This window comes from Sander vitreus, chromosome 16 (genome assembly GCF_031162955.1).
Source record: "Sander vitreus isolate 19-12246 chromosome 16, sanVit1, whole genome shotgun sequence".
NCBI classification, from domain to species: domain Eukaryota; kingdom Metazoa; phylum Chordata; class Actinopteri; order Perciformes; family Percidae; genus Sander; species Sander vitreus.
In genome coordinates this window covers 28,751,505-28,776,217 of record NC_135870.1, presented here as the reverse complement: position 1 = coordinate 28,776,217, position 24,713 = coordinate 28,751,505, and the positions used below count along the sequence as shown (strand labels likewise).

The 24,713-nt window shown below is 41.8% G+C and overlaps 1 protein-coding gene across 1 annotated transcript in view; it reads left to right on the top strand.

Moving 5' to 3' along the window:
* wdr91 (WD repeat domain 91) overlaps positions 1-24,713 on the top strand; it is a 28,472-nt gene that overhangs the window by 1,665 nt on the left and 2,094 nt on the right. Inside the window, exons 2-14 of the mRNA XM_078271392.1 lie at positions 2,131-2,267; positions 3,665-3,844; positions 4,204-4,411; positions 5,183-5,265; positions 5,617-5,726; positions 13,342-13,513; positions 15,469-15,672; positions 17,290-17,483; positions 18,221-18,275; positions 19,156-19,251; positions 21,048-21,142; positions 21,868-22,021; positions 23,752-23,860. Of these exons, the coding sequence (XP_078127518.1) occupies positions 2,145-2,267; positions 3,665-3,844; positions 4,204-4,411; positions 5,183-5,265; positions 5,617-5,726; positions 13,342-13,513; positions 15,469-15,672; positions 17,290-17,483; positions 18,221-18,275; positions 19,156-19,251; positions 21,048-21,142; positions 21,868-22,021; positions 23,752-23,860 (1,783 nt within the window). The 5' untranslated portion in view covers positions 2,131-2,144. The remainder of the gene's footprint in view (positions 1-2,130; positions 2,268-3,664; positions 3,845-4,203; positions 4,412-5,182; positions 5,266-5,616; positions 5,727-13,341; positions 13,514-15,468; positions 15,673-17,289; positions 17,484-18,220; positions 18,276-19,155; positions 19,252-21,047; positions 21,143-21,867; positions 22,022-23,751; positions 23,861-24,713) is intronic.

Sequence of the window (24,713 nt, the reverse complement as noted above, 5' to 3'; positions counted from 1 at the left end):
CAGTTTGTTCAGGTTGACAGAACGTGCAATAGGGAGTAGGAATGACTTTAGAGACGTATCTCTTTTGAGGAGTCCAATATGTCCTATGGCATATGTTGAAGTGGATCTGCTGGTGATTTGGGTTCTTGGAACAGTGGGAAATGTTGTCCCAAATTGTCTAGACGTTTTTGGCTTGTATCATATGATACAAGCCAAAAACCAAATATGATACACCCCTCCTCCACGCAGCTGCTAGTAGCCAAGGAGGACACGGAGGATTAAAAAACATGATGGACTCTTCAGAAGAGGTCATTATCTTCACTCGAGTTTCTGCGCTGGGAAAGTCACCGGACGACACAATCTTCTGAACATAGTCATACTGAGAAATACAGAGAGAGTTGTGTGGAGCTGATAGTCTTAATTAGCTTTGTAGCAACTCATTTGGTAACGGCTTGAATGCAACGGACGTTCATTAATATCAAAAAGTTCAACACGGTCTCATGGCAGTTCGTGAAATTGTCACTTTATTTTTAATCTATTGATTCGTGTACAAGAACACGTTTATCTTGTTTTTTTCGTGGTGCCCAGCACGAAATGGGAACCATCTATACGGAGGTTGGGTTTAGGAAAAGAAGAACGAGGAAAGCAAATGTCACAATCCCGGGGGACGCGCAACAATAACGTGACGGCGGAGGTTGGGTTTAGGAAAAGAAGAAGCGGAGTTTGATACAGTGGATCATGCAGTTTTCCTCTCTCGCCTTGATCAGTGTGTAGGCATCTGAGGCTCAGTACTTACATGGTTTAGATCCTATTTGACAAATAGAAGCTTCTCTGTCATGATTGGTGACTTATCCTCGTCAACTGCTCCTCTCTCCTGTGGGGTACCCCAGGGTTCTATTCTTGGCCCCATCCTGTTTTCTTTATATATGTTGCCTTTAGGGGCTATTATAAGAAAACGTAACCTGTCTTTTCATTGTTATGCAGATGATTTACAAATTTATTTGCCTATGAAACCGAATGACAGTGTCGCACTAGACTCCCTGCTTAGCTGTATTAATGATATTAAGCTGTGGCTTTCACAAAACTTTATTCATTTCAATGAAGCTAAAACTGAGTGTATCGTCTTTAGTACTTCAGGTATGCCTAACGGTCCAGCTGTGAGTTTGGGAGCCCTGGCTTCATACCTTAAGCCAGCTGTCAAAAATCTGGGGGTTACTTTTGATTGCAACATGAAATTTGATAAGCAAATCAGCAATGTTGTTAGAATGAGCTTTTTCCAGCTTCGTCTCCTGGCTAAAGTTAAACCCTTCCTTAACAGGCATGATCTAGAAAAGGCTATTCATGCTTTCATTAGTTCAAGGTTGGATTATTGTAATGCTCTCTATGTTGGTCTGAACCAGACCTCCATCTCACGACTTCAACTTGTACAAAATGCTGCTGCTCGCTTTTTAACAAATACATCTAGACGCGCACACATCACTCCCGTTCTCTACACCCTACATTGGCTCCCTGTGCGTTTATAGAATCGATTTTAAGATTTTATTGTTTGTTTTCAAGGCCTTAAATGGCCTGGCCCCGGAGTATCTGTCCGAGATCTTAACCCTGCGTGAGCACAACCGGTCCTTGCGGTCCTCAAATCAGCTGGTTTTAGAAGTCCCAAGGTCAAAGTACAAACGGTGGGGTGATCAGACTTTTGCAGTCGCTGCCCCGAGACTCTGGAACAAGTTACCCGCTACAGATGTAGCGCTTTTTAGGTCTAAACTCAAAACGTATCTGTTTAGAAAGGCTTTTAATACATAGTAGTGGTGTGACAATTTCCCTCTCCTATTTATATGTAACCTTTTCTGATTTTATTTTTTCTATGTGTCATTCTTTTTATGGTATGATATGTTTATATGAACATTGGTTTCTGATGTGAAGCACTTTGGATACCTTTTGGTTACTGTAAAGTGCTATATAAATAAATGTTGATTGATTGATTGATTGATTGATTTTTCAGAACAAGGGCAAAAAAACAGAATATTATGTGCATGTAAACGTTTTCAATGTCACAGATGTTTATGTTCGGAACAGTTTTCACTGAAGGATTACACATGACTCAGACCAACGCTTGTACACTTTACAAAACACTGTTATATTGTACCTTGGCAGGGTCAGAGGTCACCATGGGCTCGGCAGTAGAGAGGACAGACGAACACGTGAGAGAGTACCTGATGTACCGCGGCTTCACCAGCACCATGAAGCACCTGGACACCGAGATCAAAGCCGACAAGGAGAAGGGCTTCAGGGTACGACTGATGGAAACACGGACGCATCATTTGTCTGAAGAATTTGTTTAACCGTTGTTTTAGAGGCCGACAAATTTTTTGGGGCATTTCTGCCTTTAATCATCAGGACAGGTTAGATATGAAAGGGGAGAGAGAGAGGGGGACGACGTGCAGGAAATTGCCGCAAGTCGGAGTCCAACCCTGGGCCTCTGCGTCGAGGAATAATGGTGCGTTCCATTTGCCTCGGAGCTCGGAAGCCGAAGCTGGGAATGACGTCCCACCTGAGTTGAATGCGTTCCATTTACAAGTCGGATTTTCATTGTTTTCGTTAGCTCTAGCCCAGTTTACCATTGTTAGCAATACCAGTTAATAACAATGCATTACGCTGTTTTTTTGTGCATACAAACAGCGTAGCAACACGTCCACAGAATATGGCCAGGACTGTGTGTATGACTGATTTAATGAGACACAAATAAGACAGAAGTGCTAATAAAATGTTGCTACAGCTTTCACTACTGTTGATGCAAGGGGCAGCCATGTTGGATTTTTAGCTCATAGTTGAAAATCCGAGTTCCGAGTACAATTGGAACGCACTATAAACCTCTACACATGGGCGTGTGCTCTACCAACTGAGCTACCCGGGCGCCCAGAGACAGACTCTTTTAAAAAGGGATGACTTTTAGGTTTTTAAGATAAGATAGCCTTGGGCGCCTGGGTAGCTCACCTGGTACAGCGCGCGCCCATATATAGAGGTTTACTCCTCGACGCAGCGGCCGCGGGTTCGACTCCGACCTGCAGCCCTTTGCTGGATGTCATTCCCCCCTCTCTCTCCCCTTTCATGTCTCCAGCTGTCCTATAAAAATAAAGGCCTAAAAGGCCCAAAAAAGAATCTTGATAGCCTTTATTGTCATTGTACATTACGGGTGGGTTACGATACGATATCATCATGATACTTATGTCACGATACGATATTATTGCGATTTTAAACATAGTGCGATATATTGCAATGTATTACCTTTTTTTTCCGCTGCAAAATGGGATTGTCAAGCAGGCAAACCAACCAAGACATATATAATAAAAGATCCATACTTGGCGTCTGTGTATCGATACAGTATTGCCACGGAAGATATCGCGATACTATGCGACTAGTTTCTTCATACAGGAGGCGTCTTGAAGCTGTCATTACCAACAAAGGCTTTTCTGCTAAGTATTAAATACATTTCAGCAAGTGTGGTCAATACTTTTTCCCTGTGTCATTTCACTTTATTACACACAACTTAATTTCTGGACTTATTTGTTTTGATATCGTTTTCCCTGCTGTACATTCAGGGCATAAGATTTAAGAATAAATGGATAGATAAATAAGAATTGCACACGAGAGCGGGGCATTGATGAGATAAAGATGTCTTTAATCTCAGGTGGATAAGATCATCGATCAGCTGCAGCAGTTTGTCCTGAACTTTGACCTGTTTGGTCTGAAGGAGTACTGGCTCTACCTGGACAGACGTCTGTTCTGCAGACTGGAGGATGTTTACAGGTCCACGGTCAACAAACTGAGAACCAGCCTGTACAGATACTACGTCATCAACACCATCCAGGTAACTCCCTGTAGAGCAGGGGTTTCAAGGTTTTTTTTAAGCCAAGGACCCCTTCTCTGAGAGAGAGACGGAGCAGGGACCCCTGACTACATGTTGTATAAAATCAAGTTGCATATTAAACTGGGCCTACAGTAAGGAGTTTCCCTGCAGCTTTTGACTTACTTATCCCCCTCCGACGCACCTGTCTCATGTTATAGATGTGTGAAGTATTTTTCTGTACTAAAAAAAAAAAAAACCTGACCCTCTGAGGACCCCTTGTTGAAGATTTCTGCTGTAGAGAGAGCGAGAAGAAACCACACTGTATGAACAGTTCAAAATCTCTCTTCTACGCTCATTTATCCGTCCTTTATTTCTTCTAGAAAGGAAACCTGGAGAAGACTCAGGAGTTTTTCCAGAAGCAGGCGTTGGAGCTGCAGAGTCAGGTCGAGTGGCGGGATTGGTTCATCCTGCCGTTTATCCCCACCCCCGAACAGAACCCCGCCTTCTCGCCGTACTTCTCCCGCCAGTGGTCCGACACCTTCCTGGTTTCACTGCACAACTTCCTGTCGGTGCTCTTCCAGTGCATGCATATCCTTTGGCTGAATCCTCAGCCGCAATGTTACAAGTTTCCAGTTTTAGTGAGAAGTGATGGTTAAGAAGTTATAACACATGGCTGAAAGTTTAAAGGGCACCACACTGGTGCACTGTGTCTGGGTGTCATTTAAAGGAACACGCCGACTTATATATAGCTTATTCACCGTATCACTCAGAGTTAGATAAGACCATACATACATACTCTACTCTTCTCTCATCTCCCAATAAGTGACAAAATAACGCCAACATTTTCCTATTTACATGTTGTGATTTGTATAGTCACAGAGTGTACAAATAACAAGGTCACATGAGACACAGCCATCTTCTAACCGTATACATACTGGGAACTATATTCTCAGAAGGCGAAGCACTGCTACTTGGCGGAATGATTATTACTCCAACTCTGAGCGAACTCCAGGCGAACTCTCTGCTCCTCACCACGGGGCTTCTCAGGTGCTGCGAGCAAATCACTCCACCCAAGTAGCAGAAGTAGCAGTGCTTCGCCTTCTGAGAAATAGTTCCCAGTTTGTATACGGTTAGAAGATGGCTGTGTCTCATGTGACCTTGTTATTTGTACACGCTGTGACTATACAAATCACAACATGTAAATAGGAAAATGTTGGCGTTATTTTGTCACTTATTGAAAGCATTGGGACGGACTTATCTAACTCTGGGGGAAACGGTGAATAAGCTAAAGTCCCAATAAGTCTGCCTGTTCCTCTAAACTCTGGATTAGCTGGTTTCCAGTCCTTAACTGGTTGTCACCCCAGCCGGTCCTGCTGAGTTTTGATGCTGAAGTCCAGAAGATGACGAGCCTGACAGAAGAGAACGAACAGCTCCGCCAGCTGGTGAGAATAAAATGTTTTTTTTTAAAGACTTTTTTCCAAGTCCCAAAGATAAATGCATATTATACATACTGCCTCCTGTTAACCCAGGCACGCACATGCCCAGTATACTAGTAGTTCTTCTGGAGTTAAAAACACTTGCGTGTGCACAGAGTTCACTTTTGGCTCAAAACTCCGCCTTAAAAACCAAAACGTAGCAATGTAAATGTAGCCTCAGTGTGCAGGCCTTTTTTTATGGATGGGGCATTTGAGCTCAACAGTCTGTTAAATGGTTTTCTTTGGCTCGATGTTATTGGGATATATTTTTTTATTGTCGTTGTATCTAACCTGGGTGTCTTGTCTTATCTCGTCCAGCTGTTTGTCCTGCAGACAGAGAGCCGGGACCAGAGAGAGGGAGACGTGATGGTCCACCACAAGTTGCCGGTTTACGTCCAAAACATGGACCGTCTGGGAGACACTGAGCTGTGAGACACTAACACCTCTGTCTTTACTGATGACTGACTACAACTAAGATGGCTGCCGTCCTGTCAGGTTTTTTTTTTAATGTTCATTGTGTTGATTTAAAAGACAGTGGACAACATTAACCAAAGTTATTTATTGGACAAGGACTCGATGCGTTTCTAAAATGGCTGGTTCCACTGACCCAGAGGGGCTTTGCAATCCTTTGGGGCACCCAAGATGGCTGCCGTGCTTTAAATAAAATGGAAGTATTATTTTTTTGGATGTGTTAGGCTACATTTACATTGCTATGTTTTGTTTTTGAGTTGTTTTTGGAGTTTTGAGCCAAAAGCGATCTCCGTAGTGTTTTTAGCTCCAATAGAAGAACTAATCTCTGTTTAAAGTAACATGGCCAAACCGCATATCTCATCAACATTCTCGTATACTGGGCATAAACCAGGGTAAACAGGAGGCTGCATGTATACATTGCCCATTTCTGGTAGTTGCCATGGTAACGTTAGTAGCTTAGTCTCAGAGAACGAGACATCGTGACCCAATCAGGCGGAGAAACGTTGGTGTCGGTGTTGCCAAAGGTCTCCGATTGCCGTCGTTGAGACGGCAACACAACCTCGGAGATTCCACACCAAAACGGGTCAGAAGAGTTTTCAAATGTCTCCGGTTTAGGGGCTCGGAAACGCCAGAGCAGCGTGAATGCGAGGTGTAAACGTAGCAAAAGATTTTAGTTTTTAAACCAAAAAGTAGCAATGTAAATGGAGCCTTAGAATCTCTGGATATAAACTGTTTAAAGATATTGGATCAAAACAAAGTTGTGCTTGTATATCAGTTTAATGCTTAAATGAAAAACAAAAACTGTATTATGTGCTGTTACAGATGGCAGCCATCTTAAATCTTCTCTCTAAATGGTCTTCCCATCCATTGCGGTGTTGTGTTTTTCACGCTGATGTCTTTATTTATTGTTTCATTTCATACCGCCAAACAGGACAGACACATGAAATGTTTCTGGTGTTAAAACGTTAGCATGCTAGCTTGTTTAATTTAACCTCAGTGCAATGACTGGCTGCATTTGATTTACTGGTATTTCATTTCAAAAGTTTTACTATGAAGTCTAAAGCCCAGTTCAGACCAAAGATTTGTGACGAGGCAAGTTGAAACTTGCAACCAATTGCGTCTGCAACGTTCTGAAACCTGTGTGTTTACAACAATTTGACTAGACGGGACGGTGTATCGTCTCCATAGAAACAACTCTCTGTACTTCCGTTCTAACTTCCAGCTTTTACGGCTTCTTTGCAGCTGGATATAATTTGTAGCGTCTTAAAATATGAATGAGGATAGAGATAGTGAGATACTTGCTACAGTCTTTCATGTTCTAAAACCAGCAGTGGTGGAAGAAGTATTCAGATCCTTTACTTAAGTAAAATACTAATACCACACGGTGAAAATACCCCTGCATTGAAAATGTTACTTCGGGAAAATGTACTCAATGCAGAAAAATCCTCACATTTTAGAAACTGGAAACGATCCAAACAGTTCTGTCAATCAACTAATGCTGACCTTACACCAAACGAATTTTCAAGCGATTTGACCGTCGCAGACTATTTTCCAATATCGGAATGAAACCCTGAGAGTCTTGCTAGAGTTGGGCCATACCCCCGTCGTCTCAATCGTTTGGTGTAATGTGGTCATCAAACTCAGTCCCAGTCAGTCTTTTTCCCCGTCTTGACGTTCTGACAAAATCAAACAAAATCTTAAGTTTGATGTCTTGGTAGTGAAGTTAAATCACGTGAACATTGTCAACAACCAATGGGTGTGCTCCCTCCAGCACCAAACAGGAAGCAGCAAACATCTATAGCCAGTGTTGTTTATGGTTGCTATGGCGCCGCACTAAGCTAAACACTAAAGAGGGAAAGTTGCCAATTTTCAACCCTTCTGAAGCGCGTCATCCAACGGGAGTTTTACCGGTGGATAACCGCGGACCTCCGGGTACTGGAGACATTCATCTGCATGTACGGTAGAACAGAAACTCTGCAAACTTTCCCTTAAGCTACCAGCTAACGCTAGCGGTAGCTAGCTAGCTCGGTTACACTTTTCAAAACAAATCTAGTTTTAGTCTTGCAATTTGTGACCCTGTAAGATCCCCAGTCTTTAACATTAGATGTGAGATGATTGTCTTTAGATGTGAGATGGGTCAGACTGTAGTCTGTTCAAAGTCTGTTCAGAGTCTTCTGGTGTAGGTAGGCATAAGTGTTTAATCGGCTAATCATTTCAGCTGTACTTGTAGGCCAATATATTGTTGGGTAGTTGGATTTATAATAAAACATTGTATTTTCTAAATTACATGTGCTTTGTGTGCCAAATTCTTAATTTGTAAAGTAACTAGTAATTAAAGCTGTCAGGTGATTGTAGTGGAGTAAAAAGTACAATATTTCTCTCTGAAATGTAGCGGAGTAGAAGTAGAAAGTGGCATTAAAAGAAAAGACTCAAGTAAAGTACAAGTACCTGAAATTTGTACTTATGTTCAGTATTTGAGTTAATGTACTTAGTTACAGTCCACCACTGAAAACCAGCCACTGGGGACTTGACAAGCTGAGCTGAGACGGGACAGTTTACACTGATGCAACTTTTCCCTGCAATGTTTTAAAATGGTTTTGTCTTGTTGCAACTCTTTGGTCTGAACTGGGCTTAATATGTCAATTGTATAGAGTAGAACCCTTTGCTGAATTTTAGAACATAACATGGCCGACCTCCTGCTAAATGAAGCGTGCTGAAGTTCTTTGCTAATGAAGTACGAAGTATGATTTGCGTTATGAGATTCATCTCTGATTTCTCAGGATAAAGTAAATATTTGTAGAAGAAATTCTGAGTAATGATAGAGACGTCACGTGTGAGACTAAAATAAGAATTCTGATTTAGTTTTGAGAATTTTTTTAAAGTTCTGTCATTTCTAATGGTTTTGTTGTTAATCATCTTCCCTAGAAACGGCAGTATTATGAGAGGAACATGTGATGAGGAGGGAGGAATGTGAGGAAGTTTTAGTTTTTTTTCAGAGTGAAGTGAAGTTGTAACAAGTTGTCATTCAGAAACCTCGTATATCTTCATCACTTTAAAAGGACTTTGAGGCACTTTAAAATGACAAAGCTGCGGAATTATTTTCTGTTTGTTCATATAAAATATATATTTAAAAAAACTTTTTAACTAACTTATTGTTAATGATACAGTATTTAAGCTGTTTTACACTGTGTGCTGTGATGCAGTTGATGTTGCCAAATAAACAATTCACCTGAATTGTTGTTTTTTTGTCAGTACGATCCATTTTTTTTAAATTTTCCCTCACATGCTGACAGAAGACTGTAGACTTGGCTGACGTACACTTCAAAATGAATAGTAACATTTAAAAAATGTTGGTATGCCAGTAGATAAATAGTAAAGAAGTGATTTAAAGGCACAGTACTGTAGTGATTTGGAGAGCCTTAGTACCTCAGACAGGTCATTCCAGAGCCGAGGAGTCCTGACACCAAAGCACAATGCTCCTATTGTCACAAATCAGGTTTTAGTCTCGAATCTAGTCACAGGAACAGCCTGCAGGTTTGTGTCTGAGTCTGAGGACCTCGGGTTGTTGAGGGTAGATCAACTCTGAGATATATTGTGAAGACAGGTCAAAGAGTGCAGTAAAATTAAACTCAAAATTGCACCTTTCAATCAAAACTGGTCCAATCTTGAAGATATTTCTCAAACAGAACTGGATGAGCTTACTAATGTTGTTTGAAGACAGATACATGGCAGCTGTGCAAGCCATAGCGGCCAGTTTGTACAACAAAATGTCAGCTCCACTGAACTTTGACCCCCAAATACGCTGAGCCCACAACACGTGTCCAATGAGATCCATGCTTTAGCAGGAGGTAGACGTTACGGGGGTTAAAATGTTAGTGTAGACAAAAAATGATTAAGAGGTTAAATTTGAATTGTTAACTCGCTGATTCTACCAGGCCATTACTAAAGCGGACAAGGGTACTAGAATAAAAATAATATTAAGATTGTCTACATTTCAGTGTAGTCCGCAGCATTGTTTTCTGCGCTTCATTCTATCCAACTATTCGCTCTTGCACATTTGATCTGAAATATCTTAACTGGAAGCCAGTATAGCATTCTGTATCGGTTATAGACTCTTTTTGGAAGACCTGAGAGTAATGCATTGCAGTATCTGATCCTACCCTATGTATGGTAGAAAGAATAGCATCCTTTGGATCAAACATTATATAGAGTTTGGTGTCATCGGCATAGCAATTAAACAAATACTATGCTTGCAAATAATGACCACTAGTGGTAACATTTACAGGCTATTTTTCAAAGAAGCCTTCATAGCATCATGACTGCAAATGTTTCTCAGAAGATACAATGTCAGAAAGTGCTTTTTCTTTCCGCAGCAGTGACCTTAATTGGTGTGGTCAAGAAATATCAAATTTTTTACACAACATATGTAATATTGTAATAAGCGGATGATCACAAAATGTGTATTTTCCACTTGAAATACATAAAAGCAACTCACAGCTTAGCATGCAACAGCATCAAACATGCAGCGCTTAGTTCAGATAAATGATATTTGGCAGTATTAAGACTGTGATCTGGACACCAGCTTCTGTTAAACAAGCCTAAAAGAAACAAGATGGCCCAACAATGTGAGGTTCCATGTGTCACAGTAATTGGCTGAATGCATTTCAAAGTTTGCACTGTTGTCGTCCACTGTTTAGGCTGCAATAAGACTGCATCCCTTCAGCTAGCCAAGCAATGCCATGAGGCTGTAATGTTAATTGTTAAGAAGGTTACAAACTGTTAGATAGTTAAACCGAAGTTTTGAACAACCCTAAATGTTGACCTGCTGGTGGCACTAGTTAAAACCTCAGACGATAAACAAAGACAGTTGGCTTCATGTACCGACCAACATTATCTTTCCTAGGGCCACACTGCTAGCTTAGCTAAAACAACTGTTGATGTGTTTGCTTTGTCATCATGGCCTTTCAACCCACTACGAAAAATCTCATCTGCTTTGCTGACCAGATATCAAATGTCCTCCTCTTCGTTCTCGTCTTTATGTGCTTTTGGGTTGGCTGTTGTCTTTGAAGTGATTCACGTCGTCATCTATGTTGTAAAGCTACAACATTATTACTGCTGTAATATAATGCATAGCGCTGGGTTGAGCTTTTTTCTCTAATCTCAACCAAACTCGTTTACTGTATCCACTAACAGACAGCATCCCTGGCAACAGTAGAGTAAAGGTTTTTGTCAGTGCAAACATTACTGTTTCTTTTGCTGCTTCCTGTGGCCATAGTCAGCAACTGCTAATTTCTCTGTGCGTTAAAATATGTCTACATAAAGATATGGACCTCTAGGCAGTTTTTTTTGCCAGCATGTCAGGTTTAAATGTTTATTTAGAAACAGCTACAGTGAGCTGATTTAGATGATCAGTCAAACCTTCAACACGTCACTGAGGTAAGTGACACCTGTTACCTGTTAGTCCTGTTGTATGGAAAACCACCGCCAGGCTGCGTCACAGGTTCTGACAATAGTTTCATGCACAAATGTGCACCGTTGACCAATAGCAAACTGTTGACAGTACTGACCTTTGCTAACTTGAAGAGCTACTGTGACTGACTAGCATGTTTCCAACTGGCAAGTGTATTGGCTGTTAGCTGTCCAACTACAGCAGGTTACGAACTAGTAATGACAAAATGAGCGATGTCATGCGTTTTTTAGGCTACAACATTTTTTGTCACATACAGCAAACATCTCACTATCCGCGAGCTGACTGTCCCCAAAACACACTGTAAAAAAACCGCCATCTCTGTAGACAGCCCAGGGTCCACACACACGCCAACAATAACAATATGTGCCAACCTGCACCAAGAAGCATACACAAACAGCGTTCCAGCCAATAACCGACAAGAAGGATTTGGGGGTGGGTGTTGGGGGGTTAGTGTACGGAAGGGCGGGGGAGGGGACGGGATGAGGAGGAGGGAGGGGCGAGCTAGTCTCGTTTTGTTTGAAAATACTTTGAACGTTAACAAGAAGTAACGTCACCCAACATCTTTTAGAGCACCTTTAATGCCGTAAACATATTCTTTGTAAATCTTTACAATCGTTCCCTGAAAGAACCAAGCAGGCCTGCCTTGTTGCAAGATCCAAATTTTCTTCAAAACTTGCCTTTTTTAAGCGTGTAGCTTGCTAGCTCGAAGTTTGTTGTTGTTTCCCGCCGCGAACATCGCCGGATGTGAAGCAATTATCCTGGAAACGTACCGTCGTTGTTCCAGATTACCACTGAAGCCTCAACCTCTAGATACTAAAAATAGCAGCAGACTAAAACATCAGATCTGTGTGGAGCAATGAGGAGACTGTAACCTTTCTCACATTAATACTAGTGCTGTCAGTTAAACGTCGTTATTAACGACGTTAACGCAAACCCATTTTAACGGCGTCATTTTTTTTATCGCGAGATTAACGTTCTTTTTGGCATAGCAAACTTTGTAGTTTTTTTTCACATGCTGTTGCAACAACTAGTAACATTAGAAAAACTACAACACCACACTGGATCTAGCTTTTTTGGGCTTGCGAGCCGGCCAAAGAGTAGTAGGCTAATGTTACGTTTTGAGTGGATGGCGAGAGCGAGACGCCAAAGTTGCCAAATGGTTCCATTGACAAGACCAAAGTGATCTGTGTGTTTTGTCGTTGTGAACTGAGCTATCATCGCAGCACGTCCAGTCTGAAATACCACTTGATGGCCAAGCACACAGCTGATGCCAATTCTCCGCCCCCTCGTCAAAGCCAGGCCGATCCACTTTTCCATGTTAATTGCGATTTAAATATTTTAATCGTTTGACAGCACTAATTAATACATGAAACAAACAGAAATGCCATATTTCCATCATGTTTTGTACATCGTTTTCCATCGTTTGAGGTTTGACTGGCACTCTTTTAAAAGTTGTGTCATCTTGTTGCAGCCTCTACTTCTGCAAAGGTTTAATGTCACCTGACCGGAGAATTAGCTCCACCAGCTGTTTATCTCAATGCCAATTCCTTACGTTCACATAACAGTAGTGGATGGATAGTGTATTCATTCAGAATTTCTTTTGCCAATTTTCTGGAAATTTGGTCAAAATTGTCGCTACATTTGGATGGAAACCTAGCTAATGGCGAGGCAAATGCACAACATGTGGTCTTTATCCTAAAAATGTAGGCAATAGTAAAACAAAAGCAAATGTACCATATAAAGTCTGCATCAATGACAGACATGGAGTCTTATATTTAATGATGTTCAAGTCAGCTTAGGATACTTATGAAAACATTGCAGTCTACTGATGATATACTGTAGTATTGTACTCCACAACTTTTGTTGTTGGTGAAGTTGTTTTACCATGTTGACATTTTTGGAGGTTGCTCCAAACCGAGGGTGACTCCAAAATGAGAGGAAATGTTAATGGATAGAACTGGGCCAAGGTTTTGTTGTGCTCTTACCAGTGAATCTCTGCATGCTCTTAAGTCTTAAAATTACAGCGTGGATTCATTTTTTACTCATTCAGTGCTTTGTTGTTAAACTTTGTCCCTTTTTGCTCTCTCCCCCCGCCCTCTTAGGGACTTGGTGTCGAGCCAGCGCCCTGTCAGCACCACCACCACTTCTTCCAGAAACTTCTTCTCTACATTCCTGCCGCAGGGCAGACGCACTCCGGGTAAAGTGCCTCAGTTCACCACCGGGTCCTCGCCAAGCCAGTTAGCAGTGGGCAGGAAGGACCCACCAACCAACCCGGTAAGAGTGGAGCATGTTTTCAAAAGATTAAAAGCTCAGTGGGATTCAAAACAAGGAATTATATTATTTGTTTAAAGCAGGTCACTGCAGCAGCTGAAATCCAAAATATCCAAACAACTTTGTGCAGTTGCGTGGATGTTTTTAAAGGTCCCATGGCATGAAAATGTCACTTTGTGAGGTTTTTTAACATTAATATGAGTTCCCCCAGCCTGCTTATGGTCCCCCAGTGGCTAGAAATGGCGATAGGTGTAAACCGAGCCCTGGGTATCCTGCTCTGCCTTTGAGAAAATGAAAGCTCAGATGGGCCAATCTGGAATCTCCTCCTTATGAGGTCATAAGGAGAAAGGTTACCTCCCCTTTCTCTGCTTTGCCCGCTGTCAGTACCCGATCCGTAACGCCTGTAAGATCCGTTCTGCGCATGCGCATAATTACGTAGTAGAAAACTAACAATGTCCCTGTGCGATTTGTACCACGCATGCGTTGAAACACTTTACGACCAAACATCACAACTTTTTTATTAAATCTTTATTATACAATAGTCATAGCTACAAACAATCGAGACTTGTCACTGATCCAAAAACCGTGTAGCGACGTCGTTGTTGTGTTGTTTATGTTAATGTTTTTACTTTTAATACTTCGTCTTGCCTAATAACCATAGACTGTTTATTATTAATGCGATGAAGTGTAAACGTACATAAGTGTCCTTTTGAAGACGGGATGATAGCTCTTCCAACCACCACTGCTGTATACCACTATAGTAGCTACATGCTAACGGCAGTAAACATGTCATTTTAGCTGGCAATGTTGTTAAATTCTCCCTAATTCCGGGTCACATTCCTGCTGAAACATGTCCAATTGTGTAGTGTTTGGTTCAGAACCTTTATCTGCGATTTTTGACGTTAGAAAGTGATGCTTCGTTCCACTACCATCTAAGTTGCAAAGAAATGATGAAAGCCTTTGAAGCCTTTGTTTAATTTGCTACATGGTGTTGTACTGGATGGCCGGATGACCCTCCGTATATCATTAACAGATACTTTAGGCAACTCCAGCAAACACCTTGTAAACTTCACCTCTGCCATCATAACGGTCTACTGTCACTGTCTAATGTTTTCTTCTGGTAACCAGAAATGTCCAAACATCCTCACGCCAATGCGTGCATAGAACTGTGAAGTTTGCCGGTGTTCGCGTAAGCGTAGAACTGATCAGGCAGTGTCGTAAAACACGTTGAGTTTCTGCGCTGAATTATGCGCATGCGCAGAACGGATTTTACAGGCGGTACGGATCGGGTACTGACACCCGCCAAGAGAATTTGGCCCGCCCATGAGAAAGAGAGCGACATCATGGCATGAAAACAAGCATGCATGTCATAGGACCTTTAAAATTAGTGTTGTGACCAATCAAAGGCCACTGAGCTAAAGCATGATCAGCTCCAGTCCCTTTAATATCCACTAGATGCTGATCCAAGAAAACACTGACTGTATTGAAGTGTATGGGGAAACCCCTTAACAACTTCCAAACCAAAAGACAAAGTTCAGAAGTTTTTTTTACAGAAGTTTAGCTCCCGGGAGATCATTGGCCTTCTTATTCTGAGAGTCTGATTAGAGATTTTGAAAATGACCATCCCTTCATCATCGATCATTCAGAGGCATGGAACTCTAAACCCAAACTGACCATCTCTCATTGGCTATCCTGATCTTCGAATTGTTAGACGGGCATCTCAGTCTATCACACTATCACCAAGGCCACACCCCTTTGCCCTCAGAGAGTGTGGCCTTGCCAGACTTTAAAATGTCTCTTTGGAGACCTGTAGGGAGCAACACCAATGTTCCAGTTATGCTACAAGTTATAGCTGTAATCTCTGGCGGCCATTTTGTTGGTTCCCAACATTATGAGTGGCTGATAGATTTCTGACCTGAGATGCTCTTCTGTATCTAAAATTAATTTGTCTTTTCTAGCCTGCAAAGTGCAAAGAGGCGGTCCAAGCTAAGGAGGGGAAGCCAGTTTCCAGTCAGGCATCAACCAGTGAACCTGCAAGCTCCCAACAGTTAACAAACCAGTCAACAAATCAGCCTACAAACCAGCCGTCACATCCCAGACACAAGAGAATTCAGGAACATGAGAAAGAGAGGAAGGAGCTTTTCTCTAAACCACCATCACAGGTACCCTAAGGGCAGGACTGGGGGAAGTTTGGCATTCAAACTGTAATCACAGCAGTTTGGTGCACTTTTACAAAATCAGCTTTCCTTGTGCAGTCAGTTTTTATTAAATGAATAGTTTAACTTTTTGGTAAAATAAGTGTGCTTTCATGCCAGGCAGAAGATAATATTGCTCTCATGTCTGTACGCTAAGTATGTAACTAGAACCAGGAAGGGATTAGCTTAGTTTAGCATTATGACTGGAAGCAGGAGGAAACCGCTACACTTGCTCTCTCCAAAGTTTTAAAATGCACCTGCCAACACCTCTGAACTGCACCAATTAACAAGTTCAATGTTTTTTGTTTAACTTGTACACAAACAGAAACGTTATAATGAAAAAATTGTGGTTTCGACAGGTAGTGGAACTAATTTTGGGCGAACAAGCAATCCTTGCTACAAATACATTCCCTTGAATTAACTGTTTTAACTTATTGTCTGATTGTGACTGAACTAGCCAGCTAGCAAAGTGGTTATTAGCTAGAGGTAGAAAGCCAGCTAGTTGGGCAAACAGTTTTGGCTGACCAGTGCCAGCATGTTACCAGCTAGCTGGCATGCTACTGGATAACTGGCTAACGACTGTAGCACCTTCACCTAACCCGTAGGCAGTCACTCGCACGCCAAGCTTCCAGCTCCATCATCTGAGGACAAACAAATACATGTTTGGGTACAAAGAAATGTGGGTAGGTCCTCACTTGCTAGTCAGTGAGGATAACCATACAGTAGCACATTGCCTTTAATATTAACACATAGCACTGGTACAAATAGCTTCTCTCATTGAACAGGATGAAAGAGCTGCTAACGCTGGTTGATTGATGTTAACATTACTTTAGCTAGCTAGCTAGACTAGCAAAAAAGTCAGATGACTGCAACAAAGACTACATGATGCCGTTAAAAGCAACAGGCGAATAAATGATGAACATTGACTTAAATACCAGCTTGTTTAAGTGACAGTATAGCTGTGTTGGAAACCGTTCCCTATCGAGGAAATAGAGCACTATATAATGTGTTCGCCATTTTGGAGTGGTGTTTGAATTCTCTGCGGTTGCTCGGTTTGTTTCAGGGACGTATTAGAAGTGATGCTGGGCACGCCCGCCTCCGTCACACACACGTAACGTAAATCCGTGAGAGTCTGAAATCTGGTTTGGTCGTTCCTTATATAGTTCACTATTTAATAAACACTATATAGAGAATAGTGAGTGAGTGAATGAGGGAGCGGTTTCGAACACAGCTTATGTGAGCACACAGCCAGACCCACTGAGCAGCAGATATGCTACGTTTAATTTATATGGACTCTGAATGAGCCGAGTGGAATGGATTTGAGGGAAGCAGCAGCGTGGAAGTCAAGGCTGTAGCCAAAGCCCGGAATGGAGTTTAATTTATTAGGGCATTCCTCAAGTGGGAGGGATTTGACTGACGGCGCTCTGAAAAGTGAGCAGACAAATGTGATGAATTAGAGACTTTACTTAGGCATGATCAGCTGCTCCATTCAAATGAACTGCATTATGTGTGAAGTATAGCTTTCGGGGACTGGACGTTGATTGCATTTACACTGACAACATGATTCCACGTGTATTCTTTTAGACACCAGAGAAGAAGGGGGATGCAGGAGAGGTAGAGCCTCTCGGCGAGGCCTCCAGCGATTCTCTCGACTCCTGCTCAAACAGCAGGAGCTGCGGAGGAGCAGCGGAGGGAGGAGGTCTTTCAGTGGAACAGCCTTTCATCAAACTCAGCCAGGAGGAATACGGAGAACACCACTCCTCCATCATGCACTGCAGGTCTGCCTTCCAAACCCTTCCAGTTTGGTTTAACTGACCCCACCCCTTCCTCCTCACGGGATCTCACACATCTGTGAGCCTGCTTGGTTTCTGAACAAAGTAACACCATCTGAAGAAATGAAGATTTTTAACCACAGGCGGACCCGACTGGCTTTTTAAACTCACATAAAAGATAGTCTGGCATTGCCAGACCTTCTTCCACAGCGCTGCGGAGGGTCTGGCTAGTCCACACAGCATTCCAGGATAGGAAAAAAAAAGTGCTCTGGTTTATTGGCATTTCTTTTAACCAATCACAATGGTCTTGGGCCAGGGTTTCCGTGGGGTCTTAAAAAGTCTGAAAAAGTCTAACATTTCAAAATCTAAATTTTAGGCCTTAAAAAGTCTTAAATTCACTTAAGTATTGTGTTCTAGGTCTTAAATAATTTTAAACAGGTCTTGATTTTCCCACGTCCATGCAACGGTGCCTCTGCAAAATAGCCTCGGGAAGGAACTTGGTTTGGTGGAACATGTGTACGATTTGAGGAGCAGATCGAACCATAGTCCTCATAAATCCACTGGAGTTTAGAATGCCAACACAAAGAAAGAGGAAGGTGAGGGACATCCGGCCGAAATTAGGGACATACGGCGGAATTTCCGGAACCCGGAAGTGGAACGTCGTCCATGTAGACAACATAAAAGATAATAACAAAACCTAAAACACTCATTCTTCTCTCTTTCTTGCATTTCTCCTTGTTCAGGGTCGACTGTTCTGGTCGCCGGGTTGCCAGTTTGGACGTAGATGGAGTCATCAAGGTAAATCTGCGTCATTTATCTTTTGGGGTTGTACAAACATCCCCTAGTCAACAAAACATCAGTTGGTTATAGAGCATTCTCCTAGCCTGACAAGCCAGACCCACATCCAGATGTTGGGTCTGGGAACTCACCATTGGCAGGGCTCAATCCGAGGGGCGGGATAAACGATTATCTTTCAAATTCCCTCTGCACGCAATAGGATAGCGCTCCAACTAAGCAGAGCAACGCTAGTTGATAGATTAAACTTTTGCCGTGTCCGGTCGGCAAAACTCTGAACACATCTTCCTTTTTTAAGAATGACTTCAGTGCCGTTCTTTGTTCTTTTCTCAAAGAAAAGCTGAACTCCAAGTCTTCCAGAGTCGCGGCCAAAGCCGATTCCAAAGACCGCTGTTCTCCAGCAGCAGCAGCCGTCTTCTTTGTTTTCAAGTAGCAGGGAATTCACGCAGATCCGTCGCAACTCTGCTATCATTATGTTAAGCCCACCCACTGACTCTATACACGATGTGATTGGCCTGACTAGAGTTTGGTTTTTCCAGCTCGCAAGCCAACGGAGAGTTGCTAGACTGACCCTCGCTGCAAATTACATTTGCTGCCGCTAGGGTGCGTCTAGATTTCTAGGCTAGCATTCTCCTACCGTGCCCCTCATCTTCGGAATGGCCTCCCACTACATGATGAAGAAGCTCACTCAGTTGACATTTTTAAATCACTTATTGTCTTATGTTGCTGGTTTTGTATTGTTTATTAATACTGCTTTAATGCTGTTCAATTGTTTTCTTGCTGTTTGTTATATCTGTGTCCCTTTAATTGTAAAGTGCACTGAGACCATGTCTAATGGTGATGTTACACTTTAAATACAATTTGATTGATTGATTTTCCTCAGGTGTGGTCATTCAACCCCATCATGCAGACCAAAGCAACCATCATGTCCAAGTCTCCTCTGCTTTCTCTGGAGTGGGCCACCAAACCAGACAGACTGGTACGAAAAACAAAACGGACTGCACATTAACTGAGTACAGTGACACTAGTCTCGCATTGCCAGACCTTCCTTCACAGGGCTGCGGAGGAGGGTCTGGCTAGTCCACACGGCATAAAATAAGATTTTTTTTTATCATAAACTAAACTTCCCAACAATGTGCAGGTCTACAAGTCCAGCTGAAATGATTAGCTGATTAAACACTTAGTTGACCGACAGAACAGTTTGGATCGTTTCCAGTTTCTAAAATGTGTGAGGATTTTTCTGCATTGAGTACTTTAAGTACATTTTCCTGATGATACTTACATACTTTTACTTAACTAACATTGTCAAAGCAGGACTTGTACCTGTAACAGAGTATTTTTACTAGGGATGCACCAAATCCAGATTTTTTTGGGTTCGGCCGAATCCAGTGGTTAAGATTCTGCCGAAACCGAATACCGACTTTTTGGATGCTTTTATATAGGCCTTAGTGGTCCCCTAATACTGTATCTGGATTCTCTTTTATATAGGTCTTAGTGGTCCCCTAATACTGTATCTGAAGTATCTTTTATATAGGTCTTAGTGGTCCCCTAATACTGTATCTGAAGTCTCTTTTATATAGGCCTTAGTGGTCCCCTAATACTGTATCTGAAGTCTCTTTCCCGAAATTCTGCCTTGGTGCAGAATTACAGCCACTAGAGCCAGTCCCACAATGAGCTTTAATTAGAAGGTGTAATTTGTGTGCCTGTAGCTTTAAATGCTATTGAGGAGGAGAGAGGGGGGGCAAGGTGGAGGGTGGGGGTGTGGCCTTGACGAACTGCCACTTTGCTCGTTTTCAAGCCATGATGTCTCTCTCTTTCTCATGGGTGGGCCAAATTCTCTGGGCGGGCAAAGCAGAGAAAGTGGAGGTAACCTTTCCCCTTATGACATCATAAGGAGGAGATTCCAGATCAGCCCATCTGAGCTTTCATTTTCTCAAAGGCAGAGCAGGATACCCAGGGCTCGGTTTACACCTATCACCATTTCTAGCCACTGGGGGGCCATAGGCAGGCTGGGGGAACTCACATTAATGTTAAACCTCAAAAAGGGACATTTTCATGCCATGGGACCTTTAACACAAGTTTTTAGCTGTGACGGTCCTTCCTTTGTCATACCTGAAGTTGCTGCATTTTGGCTGCTGTCTGTAGATTCCTTCATGCACAACTCGTATTCTTTCGGATGTTTCGTACGCAAATGTTTTAACGGCGGCGATGTTGTGTATTGTTTAGGGTCCTTGCCACCACGAGACAAATCGGCATTGCAAATTGAACATGTAGCTGGAATTGAATGGCCTTCTTTTGACTGAAAGTACTGCCAAACAACACTTTTTCTGCTCACAAGTTCCATGTTCACTTTCTCACAGCCTACTGCATTGAACGGTCCATCTATGTAAACACCTTCCCGTAAGCGTAGCACGCGTATTGCAAGCGTAGGGTTCGGTTCGTCAAAAACCCCGTCAAAAAGCCCAATATTCAGCCAAATCTGAATCCGAACCCTGGATTCGGTGCATCCCTAATTTTTACTGTGTGGTATTACTACTTTTACTTAGGGAAAGGATCGGTATACTTCCTCCACCACTGCTAACAAGTGTACTAATGTACATCATGTCACATTATGGGAATTACCTCCCATGTTGGGACTACATTTTAGGGTCCTTGGTTTAGGTTAGGCGTTCAGTAAGGCACATAGTAGGTTATAGTAAAGGTTAGCATCTCAGGTTAATGTATGTAGGTCAATGAAAGGGCCCTCTAAGTAACAAAAACTCTGTGTGTGGTCAGTTGTTACTAGGCAGCGGTGTTGGCACAGTGCGGCTGTATGATACGGACGCCAAGAAGAATCTTTATGAGATGAACATCGATGAAACTCATCCACGGTAAACATGCTCTGTTTTTGATTGTTTAACACACATTTCTCTGAATTGAGTGAGTTAAACTGGTTTAAATTCCATTGCCACCTGATGATGATGCTATATGTAAATGTATGTGCACCAAGACATTGGACTAAACACCAGAGGTTTGCTGTTTTAGGGGGAGTTTAGTCTCACATTCAGGGATGGGAGAAAAACGCGCTCTGGTTTATTGGCATTTCTTTAAACCAATCACAATCGTCTCGTGCGGTGCTAAGCACCGGACGCAGGTACGGTGGCTCTGCAAAATAGCCTCGGGAAGGAACTTGTTTTGGTGGAACATGTGTACGTAGGGAGGCGAGCTCTGGAATGAAAATGCCTGTCGAGTTTGAGAATTTTACTAAAAAAAAAAAAGATAAATATAATTTGTAGTCGGTTCGAGCTTGGAGGTTGTTTCCCAAATCGACCGGAGTTTAGGATTCCAACTCTAAGAAAGCGGAAAGTGAGGGACATCCGGCTGATAATGAGGGACATCCGGTGGAACCCTCAGGCGGCACCGGAACAATCCCGTAAATGAAACTTCGTCGATAAAGACATTTACTTGTAGAACATTTACTTGACCAAATACACTAAATTTGAGACTTGGGTAAAAACTACATGCTTGAGTATTGAATTTTGTCAAGTAGCGATGAATAATGCTTGTTGTTGAAGTACACATACTGATATTAATATGTCCCTCCACTGTCTCCCAGGATCTTGTCTTTAGCCTGCAGTCCCAGTGGTTCGTCGTTTGTCTGCTCGGCTGCAGCTCTCAGTCGATCCGGAAGTGTCGACTCTGCACCTCGACTCCCAATACCGGTGTCTGGACAGCTGCTGCTCTGGGACACCAAGACTGTCAAACAACAGGTAAAAAAAAGAATAGTTTTGTAGCTAATGAGCTAGTGCATCAGACTAGCGCTAGCAGTTAAAGTGCCCATATTATGAAAAAAATCACTTTTTCTGGGATTTGGGGTGTTATTTTGTGTCTCCGGTGCTTCCACACGCATACAAACTTTGAAAAAAAAATCCATCCATGCTGTTTTGAGTGAGATACGGTTTCTGAATGTGTCCTGCCTTCAGTCTCACCAGGTGAGCTGGTCAAAATCTGCACAGCTTTCTACGTAACTAGCTGAGACGAAGTTACCACACAAAGTTGGAAGTGCGCCCTCGTGTAGAAGAAGTCTCCCGGCTAATCCTGCCTTGTACAGGCTGAAGTTGCAGAAACGGCTAGCTAGCTCATATAATCCTTACCTAGCTACTGAGCATGTAGTCCTTACCTAGCTACTGCGCATGTGCGACTGACAACAAAGATCTTACAGAAGTTGCGAGGTCTCACTCTGTAGTTAAAACACAGCCCTGAACACAGGGTGAAAAGAGGAGTTGCAGCAATGTGCAGTACAATAGAAATATGGTGTTTTTTGAAAATGAAACCATGTATACCTATTCTGATACAATCTCAAATTACAATTATGAACCTGAAAATGAGCATAATATGGCCACTTTAAAAAAGGATTCCACAGATTTTGAATTGCACTCCTACAACACCGACTGACTCACAATGGACTGTTTCAAAAACAGATGGGAAACATGACCATGTTTTTCAAACTTGAGAACGTTCAAGTCATCAGACAAATCACGATGGTTGTAAAATTGGTCAAGTGAGGGTTTGAACTAATTGCATGGACTGTGTAACATTATCCATTAAATTTAGGTTAATTTACTGTGAATGACGGACTTTGGCTGATGTGAAGCATCGGTGTTTGTTTGCGTTTTCAGACATCACCATATTATTAAGCACCAAGAAATATCAGTTTTCAGAAAAGATTTTTGTCATAATAATAATAAGTTATTTACAAGTCATACAATCAATAATACTATGTTAGCATGCTCACAGCTGCCATGTAAACACATTTGTTTGCTTGCCACTGTCATGCTAATATGCTAACATTGAGTATGTAACAATCAGCTCTATGGTAATGTTTAGCATGTAATGTTTATGCACGCTAACATGATCAACGTTACACGGTAACACTAATATGGTAATTGTAGTGTTAGCATGTTTAGCATACAGTACCTGGCTTTGTGGAAGACTTAGGTAGGCGTATTCGGTTGGGGGATTTAGGTGCCGTTCCTCAAGAAAATGTGACGTTTTTTGTATCTCTAAGTGGGTTTTTTGCGTCTCATCGTAGCTGTGTTTTATCGCTTTTTGGTCATTTTTGTTTTCTTTGGGGTTGTTTTGGGTGTGGTCATGTGGCATCTCTTTGTAGTCATTTTGTGTTCCTTTGTGGTAGTTTTGTGTCTCTTTTTTCACATCATTTTGGACCGTTCTTATCACCATAACTGTCTAAAACATTGGAAAAGCTAGAGGAGAGCATAAATAAATAACACTTAAAAAGCTTAAAGATTAAAACTTAAAGCTAAACTACAATCATTAGATCTAAGAAAAAATCTTTTAGTACGTTCATTTAGCTTAGGTGCTGCCTAAAACGGCTCGGGTGCTGTGCCTAAACCTTATATAGCAGGGAAAACCCTGCATAAGCTTTAGTGTATTTAATTCATGTGACTGTAGTATAATCAGTGTGCTTTCTGTCTCTCAGCTCCAATTCTCTTTAGAACCTGAACCAGTAGCCATTAACTGCACAGCCTTCAACCACAATGGAAACCTGCTGGTGACCGGAGCTGCTGACGGAGTTATCAGACTGTTTGGTCAGTGTTTATCAGGAATACAACTGATGATTATTTTCATTGTAGATAAATTATTGAATCATTATTTTCCTCTGCTGACTTTTTACGATCACTTACGGTGTAAAATCTCAGAAATGATGACAGATGACCTTCATTGCTTTAAGAGGTCAAAGTGACATCTTTCGAAATATGTATTTCTATAAAAGTGTATAAAAAAAATAGGCTACGTTAAATTATTTCAAGGGACATTAATGATGAGGGGGGTCCCCAGTATATTTCTTATCCTGTAATGCAGTGATTACCAACCAGGGGTTCTTCTGCTGTTGTCAGGTTGTACGTGGAAAGATTGTGGAGTAACCCAACTAATTTGAAAAAATGTAAATTATGATGTGATTAAGAAATATATATCAGCTGTAGTGCCTGAACACTACATGTTACAGTTATGTAACAGTGTGTGTAAACTAGTTAGCAAGCGAGCGAAAATAAGTAGCTGAAAGTATTGCATGAGCGGCTAAATTGGTTGGTTAAAAGTAATGACTAAACAGTTGAAATAGTTAGCTAAAAGTACTGACTAAACAGTTGAAATAGTTAGCTAAAAGTACTGAGTAAATGGTTTAAATAGTTAGCTAAAAGTACTGACTAAACAGTTGAAATAGTTAGCTAAAAGTACTGAGTAAACAGTTGAAATAGTTAGCTAAAAGTACTGAGTAAACAGTTGAAATAGTTAGCTAAAAGTACTGAGTAAACAGTTGAAATAGTTAGCTAAAAGTACAGACTAAACAGTTGAAATAGTTAGCTAAAAGTACAGACTAAACAGTTGAAATAGTTAGCTAAAAGTACTGACTAAACAGTTGAAGTAGTTAGCTAAAAGTAC